Source organism: Bubalus kerabau, chromosome 1 (assembly GCF_029407905.1).
Source record: "Bubalus kerabau isolate K-KA32 ecotype Philippines breed swamp buffalo chromosome 1, PCC_UOA_SB_1v2, whole genome shotgun sequence".
In the NCBI taxonomy this organism is placed as follows: Eukaryota; Metazoa; Chordata; class Mammalia; order Artiodactyla; family Bovidae; genus Bubalus; species Bubalus kerabau.
Window position 1 is genome coordinate 180,431,161 of NC_073624.1, and position 16,695 is coordinate 180,447,855.

At 53.9% G+C, this 16,695-nt stretch overlaps 1 protein-coding gene across 1 annotated transcript; it reads right to left on the minus strand.

Moving 5' to 3' along the window:
* Window positions 1-1,020: 1,020 nt before the first annotated feature.
* Window positions 1,021-10,264, minus strand: DCAF15 (DDB1 and CUL4 associated factor 15). The gene is made up of 13 exons (XM_055543130.1): window positions 10,108-10,264; window positions 8,187-8,284; window positions 7,963-8,098; window positions 7,274-7,380; window positions 7,055-7,194; window positions 6,798-6,968; window positions 3,050-3,484; window positions 2,850-2,941; window positions 2,628-2,756; window positions 2,458-2,543; window positions 2,126-2,230; window positions 1,937-2,052; window positions 1,021-1,564 (listed from the first exon to the last, which is right to left on the minus strand). Exons 1-13 carry the CDS (start codon window positions 10,237-10,239, stop codon window positions 1,509-1,511), a joined length of 1,803 nt encoding a protein of 600 aa, XP_055399105.1. The 5' UTR covers window positions 10,240-10,264; the 3' UTR covers window positions 1,021-1,508.
* Between the last annotated feature and the right edge of the window lie 6,431 nt (window positions 10,265-16,695).

Below are 16,695 nucleotides of genomic sequence, written 5' to 3' on the forward strand. Positions count from 1 at the left end.
GGCAGGCCCCCTACCTTGCAGAACTGTTAACTTATTCAGCTCGCTGGCTTTGCACAGCCTGTCCTGGGCCCAGCCCTGAGCTCCGGGTGGGCGCAGGTGGGCATCACCTGGGGACCCACCACTGTCGGCAGCAGCAGCCCCGGGACCCCTCCCTCAGTAACCCCACTGCTTCCCCCTCCTTGGTATAAGTGCAATTAAAGCCGTGGGTGTCGCATCTTCTCCAGCGCTGGACCCTCCCGTGCCCCACAGCCCCAGAGGGGGGCACTGCCCAGCCTGGACAGAGGGGGAGGGCAGAAGGGGCACCATCTCTGGCTTCCAAAGAGCAGCAGGCTGGGCCGGGCGATGAGCCCGGAGGGGCCTGCTGCAGGCAGCGGGCCCGGAAGTGCCCACGCCTGCCCCGGCCGGGGCTGGGTGCTCCGCTTGCTCGTATCCAAGCCCCCTAGCCCCCCTTGCCGCTGGTTTGTAATGGAATCTCCACGCTCCTACTCGACCCCCACCTCCGCTCCTGGAGACCGTGCTTCTCCTCCGTGTGTGGGACCTCTGCCCCCTCCCCACCCCCACATGACTATTGTGCGATTTGTGAGCGGAGTCGGTAACTCGTTGGGTTTTTTTCCAACCATCATGGCCTTATCTGTTCCGGTTTTCTCAGTGTTTTCAACCTGTGAGATAGATGTTTATGGCAAAAAGCGAAAAAAGAAAAAAAAAAGAACCTGACCTATTGTATAAAAATCACTATTTTGTGTGCTCCGCGTGCTACAGCTTTTGGGAGTGGTTTGCCCACTCCCTCCCCCACTCCTCTGGGCCTCCCTTCTCCCGGCGGTGAAAGTGTCCACGCGTGTGGTAGTCTAGTGTGCCGAGCTGTTTTCTATCTTTTTGTAGTCTTTCTTAAAACACAATAAATTCCACTGTCATATTTGGCTACTGCTGACTTGCCGGGCTTTGGTGGGAGCCTGGGGGCTGGAGGGGGGCCAGCTGGGCCCCAAGCTCATGAGTAGCAAGCAGTGAAGGGAACTGATAAGGTTCAGAAATAAAACATTTATTATGTGAAGAGGAACAACAGGGCCGGGAGGGGGAGGTGTGACGGCCACTAGGTTCTCCACCTCAGGTAGGGGTGACGGAGGGTGATCGGGGCAGGGGTCTGGGATCCATCTGGCCTCCCTGGGCTGTGTGGGGGGCCTTGTCCACACCTGTAGCTGAGGAAAGGGGCGAACTCTCGAGGAACGAGGGCCCGCGCCCAGCTTAGGGTGAAGGCGGGCGCTCAAGGCAGGTGGGGCAGGGGGCTCTCTTCCCTCTGCCCCTCCCCACTTAAATAGGCATAAATAAGAAGCGTCCAGACTCTCAGGCCACCAGGGGCTGCCCGGCCCAGCCCCCTTCCCGCAGCCTAACACTAGTGCCGGTCATCGGTTGGTCGGTCGGTCGGCCGGCCGGCCGGCCGGCGGCTACCAGGAAGGCGGCCAGCTCCCAGGCCGCGGAGGTAGTTGGAGTCAGTGTCCAGGGCGGCCGGGCCCTCACAGCACAATCCACGTGTATCGCTCACTGTCTGCCAGAACTTTCAGTGAGCACCCTGCAGGGGAAGGTGGGGACAAGGCCTTGGAACCTCTAGCCGGCCCAGTCTGCAGGAGAGGCTTCTCTCTTTCCCTGACCTGATGGCGGCCCAGAGGCTCTAGCAAGGCAGGTGCAAGTTATCTCTGCCTCGGGCCTGCAGCCATTCAATTAATGTCTGCTGAATGAGTGAATGGCTGGGGGGCTGTCAGGTGCCACATCTGAGCTGGCCCCCTGACCCTGGCCTGGGCTGCCCTCGCCTTCACCCCCATGCCACTGCTCAGCCAACGAGCTCCTTCATTCAGCACATTTAGCAATTAGCGCCCGCTCCAGGCCCCGCACAGCCCCAGGATCAGGACCCCAGTCCCGAACTGTCGTCAGGTCAGTGCCCCACCTTTGTGCAGAGCCTCGTTGGTCATCCTGTTGACGTATCGGCCGCTGCTCTCAGGTACCAGCCACTTCATGACCATGTCCACGCAGCTCTTGCGATATGAGCTCCAGACGCTGCCGCTGAGGAAGAGGGTATGAGTGACTTCCAGCCCTGGGCCCAACCCAGCCCTGCCCCACCTCGACCCTGCCTCACCTGGTCTGCCCTTTGACCTCAGTGAGGTCGCCCACGCTGACTGTCACAAAGATGCCCGTGTTGAGGTCCCATGCCACCTTGAGACTGGTGTGGTAGGTCTTTGGTCTAGGGGAGGGAAAGCTGGTGAGCACAAGAGAAAGGGGGACTACAGGGTCCCTGAGCTGGAACCCAAGCTACCCTAAGTGGCTTTTATCTTTGGAGCAATAATGGAATAGCCTATCCAAGCTTTGGGGAGCCAAGGGGAGTTTTATCATATGCCACCTCCCCGCACTGAGCTATCATGAGCGCAGGCCCTGCTGGGCAAGGGTGAAGGCGGGTCCTTGCCCACTCACCGGAGCTGGCCTTCCTCGGTGGGGGATGGGAACGCCAGGAGCAGCAGGCCAATGTTGATGAGGACCTGGTTGGTCTCTGGGCAGACCTGGGGGGTGGACAGTGACAGCTACTGAGAGTGCCACCAAGACCAGGGAGGCCCTGGACCGCCCTGCCTGACACCTGGACCCACCTCCAGGATGACGATGTCATAGTCGCTAAAAGAACAGAACTGGTGACCCCAAGTGGCGTCGTGGCGGATCACCTCGTTGATGACATACTCGAAGTCCAGTGTGAGCTGCTCGACTGTCAGGTACTGACCCTGTGGACAAGGGCAGGGGGAGAACTGCACCCACTGCCATCCCAGGAGGTGCCCCAGGAGCTGCCCCTTGGCCTCCCCACCACCCACACCCACCTGGACGACGGCCTGCTCCCGCATGGGCCGCAGGTTGCGACCGCGGAGATCGGTCACCACGAAGGGCAGGGAGATCTTGTCATCCTCGAACTCTGAGGGGGCAGGACAAGGGGGTAGGGATGGCAGTGGGAGGCCTGGAGGCTCTCAAGGCCAGCCTCCCATGCTTGGGGCCCTGCCCACCAGAGGGGCTCCCCACTCACCATCCTCTGGCTCTGTCCCCTCACCGGACCCCAGCACGTAATAGAGCTTGGTGTAGTTGACGTATCCAGGCTCCGGGGCAGGCGCCTCTGCTGCAGGGGGGCTGTCCCGGGGCACCGCCTCCCCACCTGGGCCAAGAGGCTCAGAGGGCAGGCGGCAGCGGCTGCCTGAGGGCCCTGGGCAGGGGGGTGGCCGGACTTCCTCCGAGGTCCCACCCTTGGCCTCTTTGGCCCGGCGGAAGATGTCAGCCACAAACTCCTTGGCTTTGGCAATGGCAGGCGAGGGATCGGGGGTCCCAGAGGGCCAGGCTGGGGCTGCTTCAGGGCAGAGGCTGGGGAGAACAGGGGGCAACTCTGGGCTCTGGGGTCCAGGGGGGCTGGGAGGGGCTGGGGGGTAGGTGGTGTGGTCGTATAGGATCTGGCAAAAGCTGCTATCTCCTGGAACATACAAATAAAAAGTGAAGGAGATAGAAGAAGTCAATAGATGAGTTTAGGTCAACGCTTTCCTGACCTCCCTCATTACCCTGGGTGGTGGGGGGGCGGTGGCGTGGATCTTAGAAATCCAAGAGGAGGCCCTCCTAGAAGACTTACATATGCTGAGATCAGTCCGAACCAACCAAAACAGAAAAAGGCCTCACACACACACGTTCATTCAAACCTTCCTCTTAAGCATCTGCCGTATGCCCCAAACTGAGGACACAGGAGTGAATGAGACAAAATTCCCTGCCCTTGGGAGCTAACATGTATGGATAACAGCAGTCATGTATGGATGTGAGAGTTGGACCATAAAGAAAGCTAAATGCCGAAAAATTGAAGATTTTGACCTGTGGTGCTAGAGAAGACTCTTGAGAGTCCCTTGGACTGCAAGGAGATCAAACCAGTCAATCCTAAAGGAAATCAGTCCTGAATATTCATTGGAAGGACTGATGCTGAAGCTGAAACTCCAATACTGTGGCCACCTGATTCGAAGAACTGACTCATTAGAAAAGACCCTGATGCTGGGAAAGATTGAAGGCAGAAAAAGAAAAGAATGACAGAGGATGAGAGGGTTGGACGGCATCACCGACTCGACAGACTTGAGTTTGAGCAAACTCTGGGAGGTGGTGATGGACAGGGAAGCCTGGCGTGCTGCAGTCCATGGGGTCACAAAGAGTCAGACACGATTGAACAACTGAACTGAACTGAACCGGGGAGCTGAGAGTTATGATGATGACAGAAGATAAAAGCTACATAAGGGCTTCCGTGGTGGCTTAGTGGTAAAGAATCCGCCTGCCAATGCAGGAGACACGGGTTCGATCTCTGATCTGGGACGATCCCACATGCCCAGGAGTGACTAAGGCTGCGCGCCACAACTCAATCTGTGCTCTTGAGCCACAACTGCTGAAGCCCGCACAACTGGAGGCTCTGCTCTACAACGAGAAGCCACCCAATGAGAAGCCCACGCACGACAACTAGAGAGCAGTCCCCGCTCTCTGCAACTAGAGAGAAGCCCACACAGCAGTGAGACCCAGCACAGTCAAATAAATAAGCCACAGAGGTCTGACAGTTTACCACACTGTCCTCTGTCCTTTTCAACTTGAGACAGACCAGCACAGGCACAGCCTGGCTGGATCCCTGGCCTCTCTGTGGCTCCACCTAACCCTAACCCTAACCCTAACCTGACTGGGGGCCAGATCTCCCTGTGGAGCATCTCAGTGTGAAGAACCCAACGCATCCACCAAGCAGCACCACTACCGGGCACTGGGCCCCCCCGTAAGCAGCCCTTGTAGAGGGGAGCTGTCCTCCCAGTTCAGAGACCCGGGGCCAAGGCTCAGAGAAACTTGTCCAAGCTCACACTGAGAGATAATACAAGTATGCCAACACGCTCATGTCTGCCAGGGCGGTGGCACTTCTTCCGGAGAGGAGGCGGACAAGTAGAAAATGTTCGCGTTAAACCCCACCTCTGTGTAAATACCCTCCTAGGGTGAGAGGGGAGAAGGCAATGGCACCCCACTCCAGTACTCTTGCCTGGAAAATCCCATGGACGGAAGAGCCTGGTGGGCTGCAGTCCACGGGGTCACTAAGAGTCGGACAGGAATGAGCGACTTCACTTTCACTTTTCACTTTCATGCATTGGAGAAGGAAATGGCAACCCACTCCAGTGTTCTTGCCTGGAGAATCCCAGGGACGGGGGAGCCTGGTGGGCTGCTGTCTATGGGGTCGCACAGAGTCGGACACGACTGATGCAACTTAGCAGCAGCAGCAGCAGCGGGGTGAGAGGAGTGTCAACACCGCCGATAGTGCCCCTCACCTGGGCTGTGCGCACGGCCGCATCCTGTCCTGTGCGGCCCTTCCTAACGGGGTGGGGGCAGCTGCCCCCCCGTCCAGGCATAGCTTGTTGGGGGATCACGGTTTGGCGAGAAGCAGAGCCTTGCCCACGCTGGTACAGGTGGCCAGGGCAGGGGTGGGAGGCCCCTGGAAGAGCTCGAGGACAAGGCGCACTGCCCCTTGCTGGTCTGTGGGCTCAGTTATATATACATGTATAACACATCCATGGCTTCCCCAGTGACTCAGAGGCAAGGACTCCACCTGCCAATGCAGGAGACCCAGGTTCAATCCCTGGGTTGGGAAGATCCCCTAGAGGAGGAAATGGCAACCCACTCCAGTATTCTTGCCTGGAGAATCCCCATGGACAGAGGAGCCTGGCAGGCTACAGTCCATAGGGTCATAGTTGTACATGACTGAAGCAACTAGGCACACACACAAGCGTATATATAGAATCCTCTTCTCACGTCCATTCCCCTCCCTCCCCAAGGGGCGATCATTTTAAATGCAGGTAGTTGATATCTTTTTTTGGCCATGCTACTCAGTCTGCAGGATCTTAGGTCCTCCCCAGCCAGGGACTGAACCTGGGCCCTCGCAGTGAAAATGTGGACTCCTAACCACTGGACCCCTGGGGAAGTCCCAGTGGTCTTCTTTATTGGACTGGATTCTGGCATAACTGGAACACATTCTAAACTCATATATAAACGGCATCAGTAACAGGTTACAGATCTCCCTGTGTTTCTTTTGCACATGAACATGTCTTTAAGGCACACTCTCCACAGACATGCATGCTGGGGCACTCCCTGCTGATCCGGGGGAGGTAACCACCCAGTCCTACCTTCCCAAATGCCAGGCGGGCCCCAGCTTCTGCCACTAAAGCCTCGGACACACTTGGGCGCAGGGCTGCTGCTGGGCCACAGGCACCCTCTGTTGCCGTAAGGCCCTGGGAGAGCAGGAGCCCCCAGCCCCATGTCAGCAACAGCAAAAACCACGAGACAGCCCTCTATCCACTAACCACTCCCTTATGTTTTTAATCAACCTTTCTCTTTTTGAATAGAAGGATGCACTGCATGGTGGACATGGGACTATTTTAACTTGACATCACTAAAATTAAACAACTCAGTTCCTTGGTCACATGAGCCACTGTCAAGTGGCTACTGGGGGCAGCTGTAGCAGATACCCCAAACATGGACCCTCTTAGCCCCATGGAAAGTTCCAGTAGGCAATGCTGGGGCGGGGGTTGGGGGGCAGGGTGGCTCGGTTTGGAGCCCACACTGCCACTTCCTGAACAAGCGACTGCACCTCTCCGGGGTCTCAGTCACCTCATCTGTGACGCGGGGCAGTGACGGCACCGACGTCAAGGGGCTGCTCGGCTAAGTCATTGGGTCACAGGGTCCTGCGGCTGGGAGTGTGTACGCAGGGCCCGTCGGCAGACCCGGGAGCCTACCTGCCGAGTGCACCGAGACGGCGCAGGCCACTAGAGAGTAGCTGGTGTTGAGCAGCACCACCTGGTCCTTCTTGAGCTGGAAGGCGGGCTGGAAAGTGGGGAAGGGGTAGACCACCTGGTACTTGGTGTGCAGCATGAAGCCATGCCGCAGGCACTGCGCACTCGGGTCACCTGCAGCGACACAGGCCACGCGGGCTCAGCTGTGGCCGTGGGCAGGGAAGCAGGCCACCCAGCGCCCCAGGCCCCCAGCCCCTCACCTGGGTGGGCGCGGCTGGCGTCCCGGCAGGCGGCGCAGCGGCCCGGCGGCGGCACGGCCACGGTGCTGATGTAGATGTCCCGGTGGTTCTCGTCGCTCATCACCATCATGTTCATGAGCATGCCGTTGGCTGAGCGGGTGCTGGGGGCCGGCGGAGCCTCAGAGCCTGGCCTGGGCGCCCGCCCCCACCCACGCCCCACCACCCTATCCCAAGTCTCACTTGAAGCCGAAGACAATGACCTTGGAGGCGTCACTGGGCCACTCGCACACGGTCAGGTATAGGTCACTGTAGATCTCCTCGTCCTGGAAGAGCCGCACCTGGCGGACCTGAGCAGCAGGTTCTCGTGGGGGTGGGGTCTGAGCGGGCCGGGGCCAACCTGAGGCTGCACCTGCCGGCGGTCTCAGGCCAGGGAGCCCCAAGCGGCCTTCACCCCACACCCCGCTCAGCCATCCTGAGAACACGCTGAGGAGGCTAACAGGAATTTCCCCTCACAGGTCGGGGACACAGGGAGGCCAGGCCTAGGATAGGACGCAGCCAGAGCCATCGGTTCCAAGCCCGACCCACCCTAAGACCGGTTCACCTCTCTGAACTCACGTGGAAACTGGGGTAACAGCACTCACCTCCCAGGGTGGGACATTTGAGGAGTCAAGGTCAGGGCTAAACCAGGCATGGCAGCCTGCTTGGTTCTAACAGACCTAATGGGTCCCTCCTGCCTTGAGCTGTCAGACCATAGGAAATCCTGCCATTTACCCACTTTCGGCTCTGAAGATGGCAATTTCCTACAGTTCGACCTAACACTTGGAGTCCTGACAATGGCCCTGCGAGTACACTATCTTCAATTTGTGGCCATGGAACTTGAGGCTCAGACTGGGGTCATGCGGTCAGAAAGGGAGGTGGCCTGGCCCTACCAGCTTGAGCTTGCTGTGCACATTGAACTCCCACCAGTACAGGTGGTAGATGTAGAAAGAGAAGTCGTCGTCCCCACTGCTGCTCGTGTAGGAGAGAACGTAACGGCCGCACTTGGAAAAGCCCAGGAAGATGTGTCTGTGGGGATGGCAGGGAGGGGCCAATGGCCAGGTCAGGGCTGGCCGGCCGTCCCACCCCGCCAACCCCTGCCTGGCCCCTGCCTCACCCTGCGTAGAGGAAGTCTTCATCCACAATGTTCTTGAGAGAGACGCAGACCCTGGGTGGCAGCTTCCGGAAGAGGCGAGGAGAGAGCTGCCCACTGATCTGGGGAACGGGCAGCCAAGGCTCTTAAGACACCATGTGGAAGAAGCGGCCTGCAGCACCCCCATTCCCCTCACCAAAGGCAGAGCAACACCTTTGGGATCCAGCCCAGCCACACAGGCCTACTTCCTACCAACCATAACCAGGGTGGTCCAAGCTCTCGAAGGTGTGAATGGCTTGCGCCTGTCTCTCCACCAGGGCCCCATGCCACCCTCCCAACTCCACAGCCTAAGGGCTCCTCTTGCCTGTGGTTTCCCTGGTGGCTCAGATGATAAAGAACCTGCCTGCAAATGCAGGAGACGTAAGAGACATGGTTCGATCCCTGGGTCGGGAAGATCCCCTGGAGAAGGGAATGGCAACCCATTCCAGTATTCTTGCCTGGAGAATTCCACGGACAGAGGAGGCTGGCAGGCTATAGTCCATGGAGTCACAAAGAGTTGGACACAACTGAGTGACTGACATTTTCACACGTTCCTCTTCCCAGGCTATGAGGACTATCACTGGCATTGCTTCCCCCGGTCACCCCTGGTCCACACTGGGCCACCTAGCTGTTTTCCTGAAGGCTACTTGAAGGCACAGTAAGCTGTTGACATTGAGGATCACTAAGGAGGCTGAGATGGGGGCTTGACCAACTCCACTCACCTGTTCCCAACCCACCAGCCTATACACAGGGCGCTTAGGTCCCTGGGGGGCTGTCTGTTGAGGCAGACAGAAGGATAAACCTGACTAGTGACTGTCCAACTCCTGCCCGACTCCCCCTTCTCAATTAACAGCTGCCCTCCAACTGACTCCCTCATCCCAAAACTTCGAGGAAGGTTTTGGGTGGGGAGCAGGCCCAAGTTGAGCATTGAGGAATCAGAGCACCTCGGATCCTGCTACCCAGTCTAATGGGGGAGATGCAGCCCAGCCCTCGAGGAGATCACAGAGTGGAATAACCCTGTCAGCGAGGGCCAGGCTGACTGGGAGACACAGTCCCCCGCCATGGAGCTTCCAAGCTAAGGGCGGAGCCACAGCCCAACCCAGGGAGCAATCAAGCTGAGGGTGGGGACTGTCTCTGCTCCAGGAGTTCTAGTCAAAAGAAGACACAGCCCTGCCCTCACAGAGTTCCCAGACTGATGGAGAAGACAGCACGACTCCTGACCCACGGAGACACAGACCTGCCCCACTTGCTGCTGACTTGACAGCAGATTTACACGCTTGCCCTCCCAGAGCTGGCAACCCGATGGGGAAAAAGATTCCAGCACGATGAGAGTTTAGTCTCATGGGGAGACAGAGCCTTGCTCAGGTAGCTGAAGATCAGGCCCTCTCCAGGGAGCTCCCTCCCATTCAATGTGGGAGGCAGTTACAGGAACTCCCAGCTCTCCTGTGGTCAGAGCTGGACAGAGAGAGGAACTCCAGGCGGAGGAATCCCAAAGCCGGTAGCAGAGACTGTGCCAAGGGGGCGGTAAGGCTCCATAACGGACGGGCCAGGGGAGCAGGGTTTTGAAAAACGAGTCTGACCCTGCGTCGCCCCCTTTCTCTTCACTCCTCCAGCGGCCTCTAAGGCCCCCTTCATCCAAGTCCGTCCTCGGGACCCCGCCCCCAGCCCCTCCATCCAAGCCCCCTCTCAGGGACCCCGCCCCCAACTCCCTCCATCCAAACTCCCGCCGCAGCACCCCCAATCTAAGCTCTCTCCTTGGGGACCCGCCCAACCCCCCCTCCTCCAAGCCCCCTCCCCCGGGGCTCCGCCCCCAACCCCTCACCCCGCGAACGCCCTCCCTCCCCGCCGCCTCCCTCGTCCCTCCTCCCTTCCCTCCGACGCGCTCCTCCGAGACTCCAGGCCTCACCTTGACCCGCTCCAGCTGCTTGAGGACGTGCTCCCGCCGCCGCCCCGCTGCCCGCTTTCCTCCGGCGCCCCCGGGGCCGCCGCCGCCGCTCCCGGCCCCGCTGTTCCGCTCCGATTTCGAGCTGGGCGCCATTTTCACCCCCTCCCTCCACTTCCGGAGCAACCGGCCTCTTCGCCCCACCCCCGCCGCCTCTTCATTGGCCGTTGCTCGACACTGCGGCCCACCGGTTGGGCGAAAGCCCGCACTCTGGGCTTTTTCCCGCTACGCCTGTCCATCATTGCCACCTCGACCCTTGATTGGTAGAGACGGTACAGTCCCGGCGGCCCGTCGCCGTATTCCCGCCTTCCCGCAAGGACGCACCCGTCAGAGGCCCCATTTGCGCCCCTCGCTGAGATGACTTTGACCCAATAGGCAGAGGACTCTATCCGTCTCCAGGGCGTCACGCCCCCTTGTGGCTGGTGGGTTTCCATGGAGATGCAGGCGGTCCTGGCCTGTGGGCGGGGCGATGGGCGCCTGTGGTCCAGAAGGGTCATAATCCCCAGCACAAGGATATCCGCGCCCAGTCTGGGTACAGCGGTTGCCTGGCAAACATACTGGGCCCACCGGCCGGGCTGAGGAAAGGGGTTTACAAAATAAAAAGATGAAATTGATTAAAACATCTTTCAGGACTTCCCTGGCGGTCCAGAGGTTTCAGGACTTCCTCATGGCTTCAACTGCAGGAGGTATGGGTTCCATCCCTGGTCCAGGGACTAATTCGCACGGTGCAGAGGGGCGTGAGAAAAAAAACAAATTCAAATGGACTGGCGGGCGGCCTGACCAGATCATGCTGATGGTAATAACAACAACATTAATCACTTATATAGTACTTTATACTTACAAGAAACAGTTCTGCACTTAGAATCCTATGTAGTAGATCACTGTTATGCCCATTTTATAGATAATAGTAATAACAGTTGTTTAATGTCAGATATGAGTATCATCTTCCTGTGCTTTAGCTTATTTTAACTTTCAAAGCTGTTTTCCAGATGGATCCTTTAATTATCTTCAATTTTAAACGTGGTGAAAATGAGGCTTACAGTGTACTGGTCCTGAACACCTGGCACATATATATATATACACCTCAGATGCGTGAGTGTTGTGACCATAATTAGAGAAGAATAGAATGGATCTGGCTTTCATATTTTTCCAACCTCTGTCTTCATTTATTCAATAAATACTGAGCACCTACTATGTCTAGTGAATAAGACAGGGCTTATGTATTTATGTGGCTGTTTCAGGTCTTAGTTCCATCATGGGAGATCTTTTGTTGATGGCAGCACACAGACTCTCTAGTTGTGGTGCGTAGACTCCGGAGTGCACGGGCTCAGTAGTTGCCACTGGTGGGCTTAGATGCCTCATGGCATGTGGGATCTTAGTTCCCCCACCAGAGATCAAACCAGTGTCCCCTGCATTGCAAGGCAGATTCTTAACCTCTGGACCACCAGGGAAGTCCCTAGTGACTCATTTTTAGAAAAAAGAATGGAAAGGGAAAATGTAGTCTGGCAGTGAAGAAACTTGGCAGATAACACCTCAATCAAGTGATCAAGTTTATCATTATAGTGATAAGTTGTGTGCATGTCATGGGCACTTGATGTGACGTGAGGACACTTGCACTTGTCTGGTATTCTCTCCAAAACCCATAACCTCCATCTAATGAGAAAACATCAGGTGATTGTCCCAAACGGAGGGACAAGACTGTCTACAAAAGTCCTAACCGGTATACTTCAAAAGTGTCAAGGTCAAGAGAAAGCATGACCAAGAAACTGGCATAGTTTAAAGGAATCTAAGAAGATGACATGATAACCAAATGAAATGTTAGATGTGATCCTGAACCACAAAAGGACATCAGAGTAAAACCTGGGGAAACTGACATTATGTCTGTAGTTTAGTAAATAGTGTTATATCAACATTAGTTAATCTCTTAGTTGTGACAAATATGCCTGGTTAGGCAATATATTAACATTCGGGGCAGTTGGGCAGAGGGTAGACAAAAATTCTTTGTCCCAACCACTTTTGCAAATTATAGTCTGGTCAAGCTGCTATAGCAAAAATACTACAGACTGGGTGGGTTTGCAACAAACATTTATTTCTCACAGACCTGGAGGCTGGGAAATCCAAGATCTAGGTTCTGGTAGATCTGGTATTTGGTGAGGGCCCACTTCCTTTATTGTGGACAGCATCTCCTTGCTGTACCCTCATGTGGCAGAGAGACACAGAGATAGAAACAGAGATAGGGAAGGAGGGAGGAAGAGAGAGAGGCACAGAGTGTGAAAGTTCCCTTATAAGGGCACTATGTGCTGTGCAGTACTAAGTTGCTTCACTTGTGTGCGACTCTTTGCTACCCTATGGACTCTAGTCCGCCAGGCCCCTCTGTCCGTGGGATTCTCCAGGGAAGAATACTGGAGGTGGTTGCCATGCCCTCCTCCAGAGAATTTTCCTGAACCAGGGATCAAACTCATATCTCTTACATCTCCTGTATTGTCAAGCAGGTTCTTTACATATAAGGGCACTAATCCCATTCATAAAGGCTCCACCTGCCTGACCTAATTATTTCCCAAAGACCCCCATCTCCTAATACCATCAAACTTGGGTTTAGGGCTTCAACCTTTGAATTTCAGGGGGACCCAAGCACAGCCTGTAGGACAAGTTGTCTGTAAATCAAAAAGTATTCCAAAATAAAAAGTTTTTAAAGAATTGGGGGGCAAGTCATTATGGTTGCTGTGTAGAGGATAGTTTAGGGGATTAAGTGCAAGAATGGCCTCAGAGAGGCTAGAGAGGGAGGTGATGGTGCCTGGAATTCAGATAATAGCAGTAGAAAGAGAAAAGTGATCATATGCAAAGGTGATGGGTGATGCTCATGGCTTGGGTATTGGGATGGAGGCAAGAAAGGAAGACAGTGACCTCCTTCAGCAGGATGAAGGAAACCAGACAGGAGTCCCCCTCATCCCCTTTCCAGAGTCCCACCTACCCCAGTGGAAGAGATCTTGTATCAGTTATCCATTGTTGTATAATAAACAACACCAAACCCAGTGGTGTAAAATTACAATAATTGTTTAATCATTTTTTGTATATTTATGCATTTATTTGACTGGGTCAGGTCTTAGTTGTGGCATGCAGCCTTTTCATCGCTACATCATGCAGGGTCTTTCTTTGCAGCGCACGGACTCTCTAGTTGTGGCATGTGAGCTCCAGAGCACGTGGGCTTCAGTAGTTGTGGCACGCAGCCTTAGTTGCTCCACAGCATGTGGGATCTTAGTTCCCTAACCAGGCATTGGACTCGCGTCCCTTGCATTGCAAGGTGGACTCATATATACATATCTCTGTTCACGTGCTGGCTTTCTCTAGTTGTGGCAAGTGGGAGCTACTCTCTAGTTGCAGTGCACGGGCTTCTCATCACGGTGGCTTCTCTTGTTGTTGAGCACAGGTTCTAAGGTCAGAGGGCTTCAGTAGTTGCGGCGTGAGAGCTTAGTAGTTGCAGTTCTTGGGATCTAGAGCTCTGACTCAATAATTGTGGTGCACAAGCTTGGTGGCTCCAAGGCCCATGGGATCCTCCCAGGCCAGGGATGGAACCCGTGTCTCCTGCGTTACATGGCAGAGTCTTAGCTACTAGACCACCAGGGAAGTCCTAGTCATTTAGTATTACTATTTCTTAGAATCCTAAGAGTTGGCTGGATTCAGCTGGGCAGTTCTCACTTGAATTCTTTCGTGCATTCCATTCAGATGATGTGCTGAGGTTGGAGTCAACTTAGCACATACATGTGGACTTAGCACACACATATGCTTTGTATAAGAATAAAAATATTGTCAGTATCATTGACGATCCCCTTATCTTTATTCCCTGTCAAGGTAACAACATCCTAGGATTTTGTCCTCGGAGAAGGCAATGGCACCCCACTTCAGTACTCTTGCCTGGAAAATCCATGGACGGACGAGCCTGGTGGGCTGCAGTCCATGGGGTCACTAAGAGTCGGACACGACTGAGCGACTTCACTTTCACTTTTCTCTTTCATGCATTGGAGAAGGAAATGGCAACCCACTCCAGTATTCTTGCCTGGATAATCCCAGGGATGGCGGAGCCTGGTGGGCTTCCATCTATGGGGTTGCACAGAGTCGGACACGACTGAAGTAACTTAGCAGCAGCAGCAGCAGCAGCAGGATTTTGTCCTACCATTCTCATTATGTTTATATCTCTAAAGAACATAGTGTTTATTTTGCCTGCTTTTTACTTTTATACAAATGAATTCATAATGGTGGGACTCCCTTATGATTTGCTTTTTTCACTCAACAATATGCTTCTATGATTCATCCATATTGTGTGTAGTTGGGGGTGTGTTTGTTTTCACTGTGCTAAGTTGCTTCAGTCATATCTGACTCTTTGTGACCCCATAGACTATAGCCCACCAGGCTTCTCTGTCTATGGGAGTCTCCAGGCAAGAATACTGGAGTGGGGTGCCATTTCCTTCTCCAGAGGATCTTCCCAACCCAGGGATCAAACCTTTGTTGCTTATGTCTCCTGCATTGGCAGGCGGGTTCTTCACCATTAGCACCAGCCGCTTGGGAAGCCCTTATTTTCACTACCATATCGTGAATGCACCATAATTCTCTACTGTCCTGTCCGTAGAAAGTGCAGCTGTTTCCAGTTTGAGGAAACATCATCAATGATCAATGCTTGATCATCAGAGCATGATGAGTGCTTCTCTGAGCCCTCTTGTACATATCTCCCAGAGGACCTGTGCAAGAGTTTATCTGAGGTCATACGTTGGAGTGGAATTGCTGGTATGTGTCAAATTGTTTTTCCAAAGTGGTTGTATCCATCTACACCCATAACAACAATGCGTGAGCATTCCAGTTGCTCCACATCCTTAGCAACACTTGACATTGTCAGACTGCTTCACATGTGTCCTTTACCAGGTGAAAACACAGCAGTCTGATGTCATTCATCCCTGCTGGGAGCACCTCAGTCAAGAAAGGTATCCATATTCTAGTTAAAAAAAAAAAAGATGCAAACTTCCCTGGGAAGCCTCCTGCCCAAAGCTTGGTGCCCTCTCTGTGTCTCCTTCTCCCAACACGGCAGTGTTACAGCTTCCAAGGACTTGTGGTTGACACACGTTTAAGATATGTAGATTCTACTGTATATGTAGACCCACAGAAAGATGTGGTAGGTTCTGAGTAGGGGGTCCATCTGTTGGGGCAGAGACAGCATGGGATTGAAAGGATACAAGATGACCTTAAGAAGCCACTGTTGGGAATTCCCTGGTGGTCCAGTGGTTAAGAACCACCTTCTAATACAGGGGACTCGGGTTCAACTCCTGATCAGGGAACTAAGAGTCCACATGCTACTGAGCAGCTAAGCCCACATGCTACGACTACTGAGTGTGCTCACTCTAGAGCCCGTGCTGCACAGCCAGAGAAGCCCCCTCACACTGCAACTAGAGAAAGCCTGTGTGCCACAGTGAAGACCCAGTGCAGCCTCCCACCTTTAAAGAAGTCACTATAATTTACTCTGACCAAACCTGTATATAAACTAATATAGTTTATTTTTAATAAATATGAACAATTTGTGTGCATATTCTATACAGTTCAGTTCAGTCACTCAGTTGTGTCCGACTCTTCACGACACCATGGACCACAGCACGCCAGGTCTCCCTGTCCATCACCAACTCCCAGAGTTTACTCAAACTCATTTCCCTTGAGTTGATGATGCCATCCAACCATCTCCTCCTCTGTTATCCCCTTCTCCTCCTGCCCTCAATCTTGCCCAGCATCAGGGTCTTTTCAAATGAGTCAGCTCTTTGCATCAGGTGGCCAAAGTACTGGAGTTGCAGCTTCAGCATCAGTCCTTCCAATGAACACTCAGGATTGATCTCCTTTAGGATGGACTGGTTGGATCTCCTTGCAGTCCAAGAAACTCTCAAGAGTCTTCTCCAACACCACAGTTCAAAAGCATCAGTTCTTCAGTGCTCAGCTTTCTTTATAGTCCAACTGTCACATCCATACATGACCACGGGAAAAACCATAGCCTTCATGAGACAGACCTTTGTTGGCAAAGTAATGTCTCTGCTTTTTAATATTCTGTCTAGGTTGGTCATAACTTTCTTTCCAAGGAGTAAGCGTCTTTTAATTTCATGGCTGCAATCACCATCTGCAGTGGTTTTGGAGCCCAAAAAAATAAAGTCTCTCACTGTTTCCACTGTTTCTCCATCTATTTGCCATGAAGTGATGGGACTGGATTCCATGATCTTAGTTTTTTGAATGTTGAGCTTTAAACCAGCTTTTTCACTCTCCTCTTTCACTTTCATCAAGAGGCTCTTTAGTTCTTCTTCACTTTCTGCCATAAGGGTGGTGTCATCTGCATATCTGAGGTTACTGATATTTCTCCCAGCAATCTTGATCCCAGCTTGTGCTTCTTCCAGCCCAGCATTTTTCATGATGTACTCTTCATTTAAGTTAAATAAGCAGGGTGACAATATACAGTCTTGATGTACTCCTTTTCCTATTTGGAACCAGTCTGTTGTTCCATGTCCAGTTCTAACTGTTGCTTCCTGACCT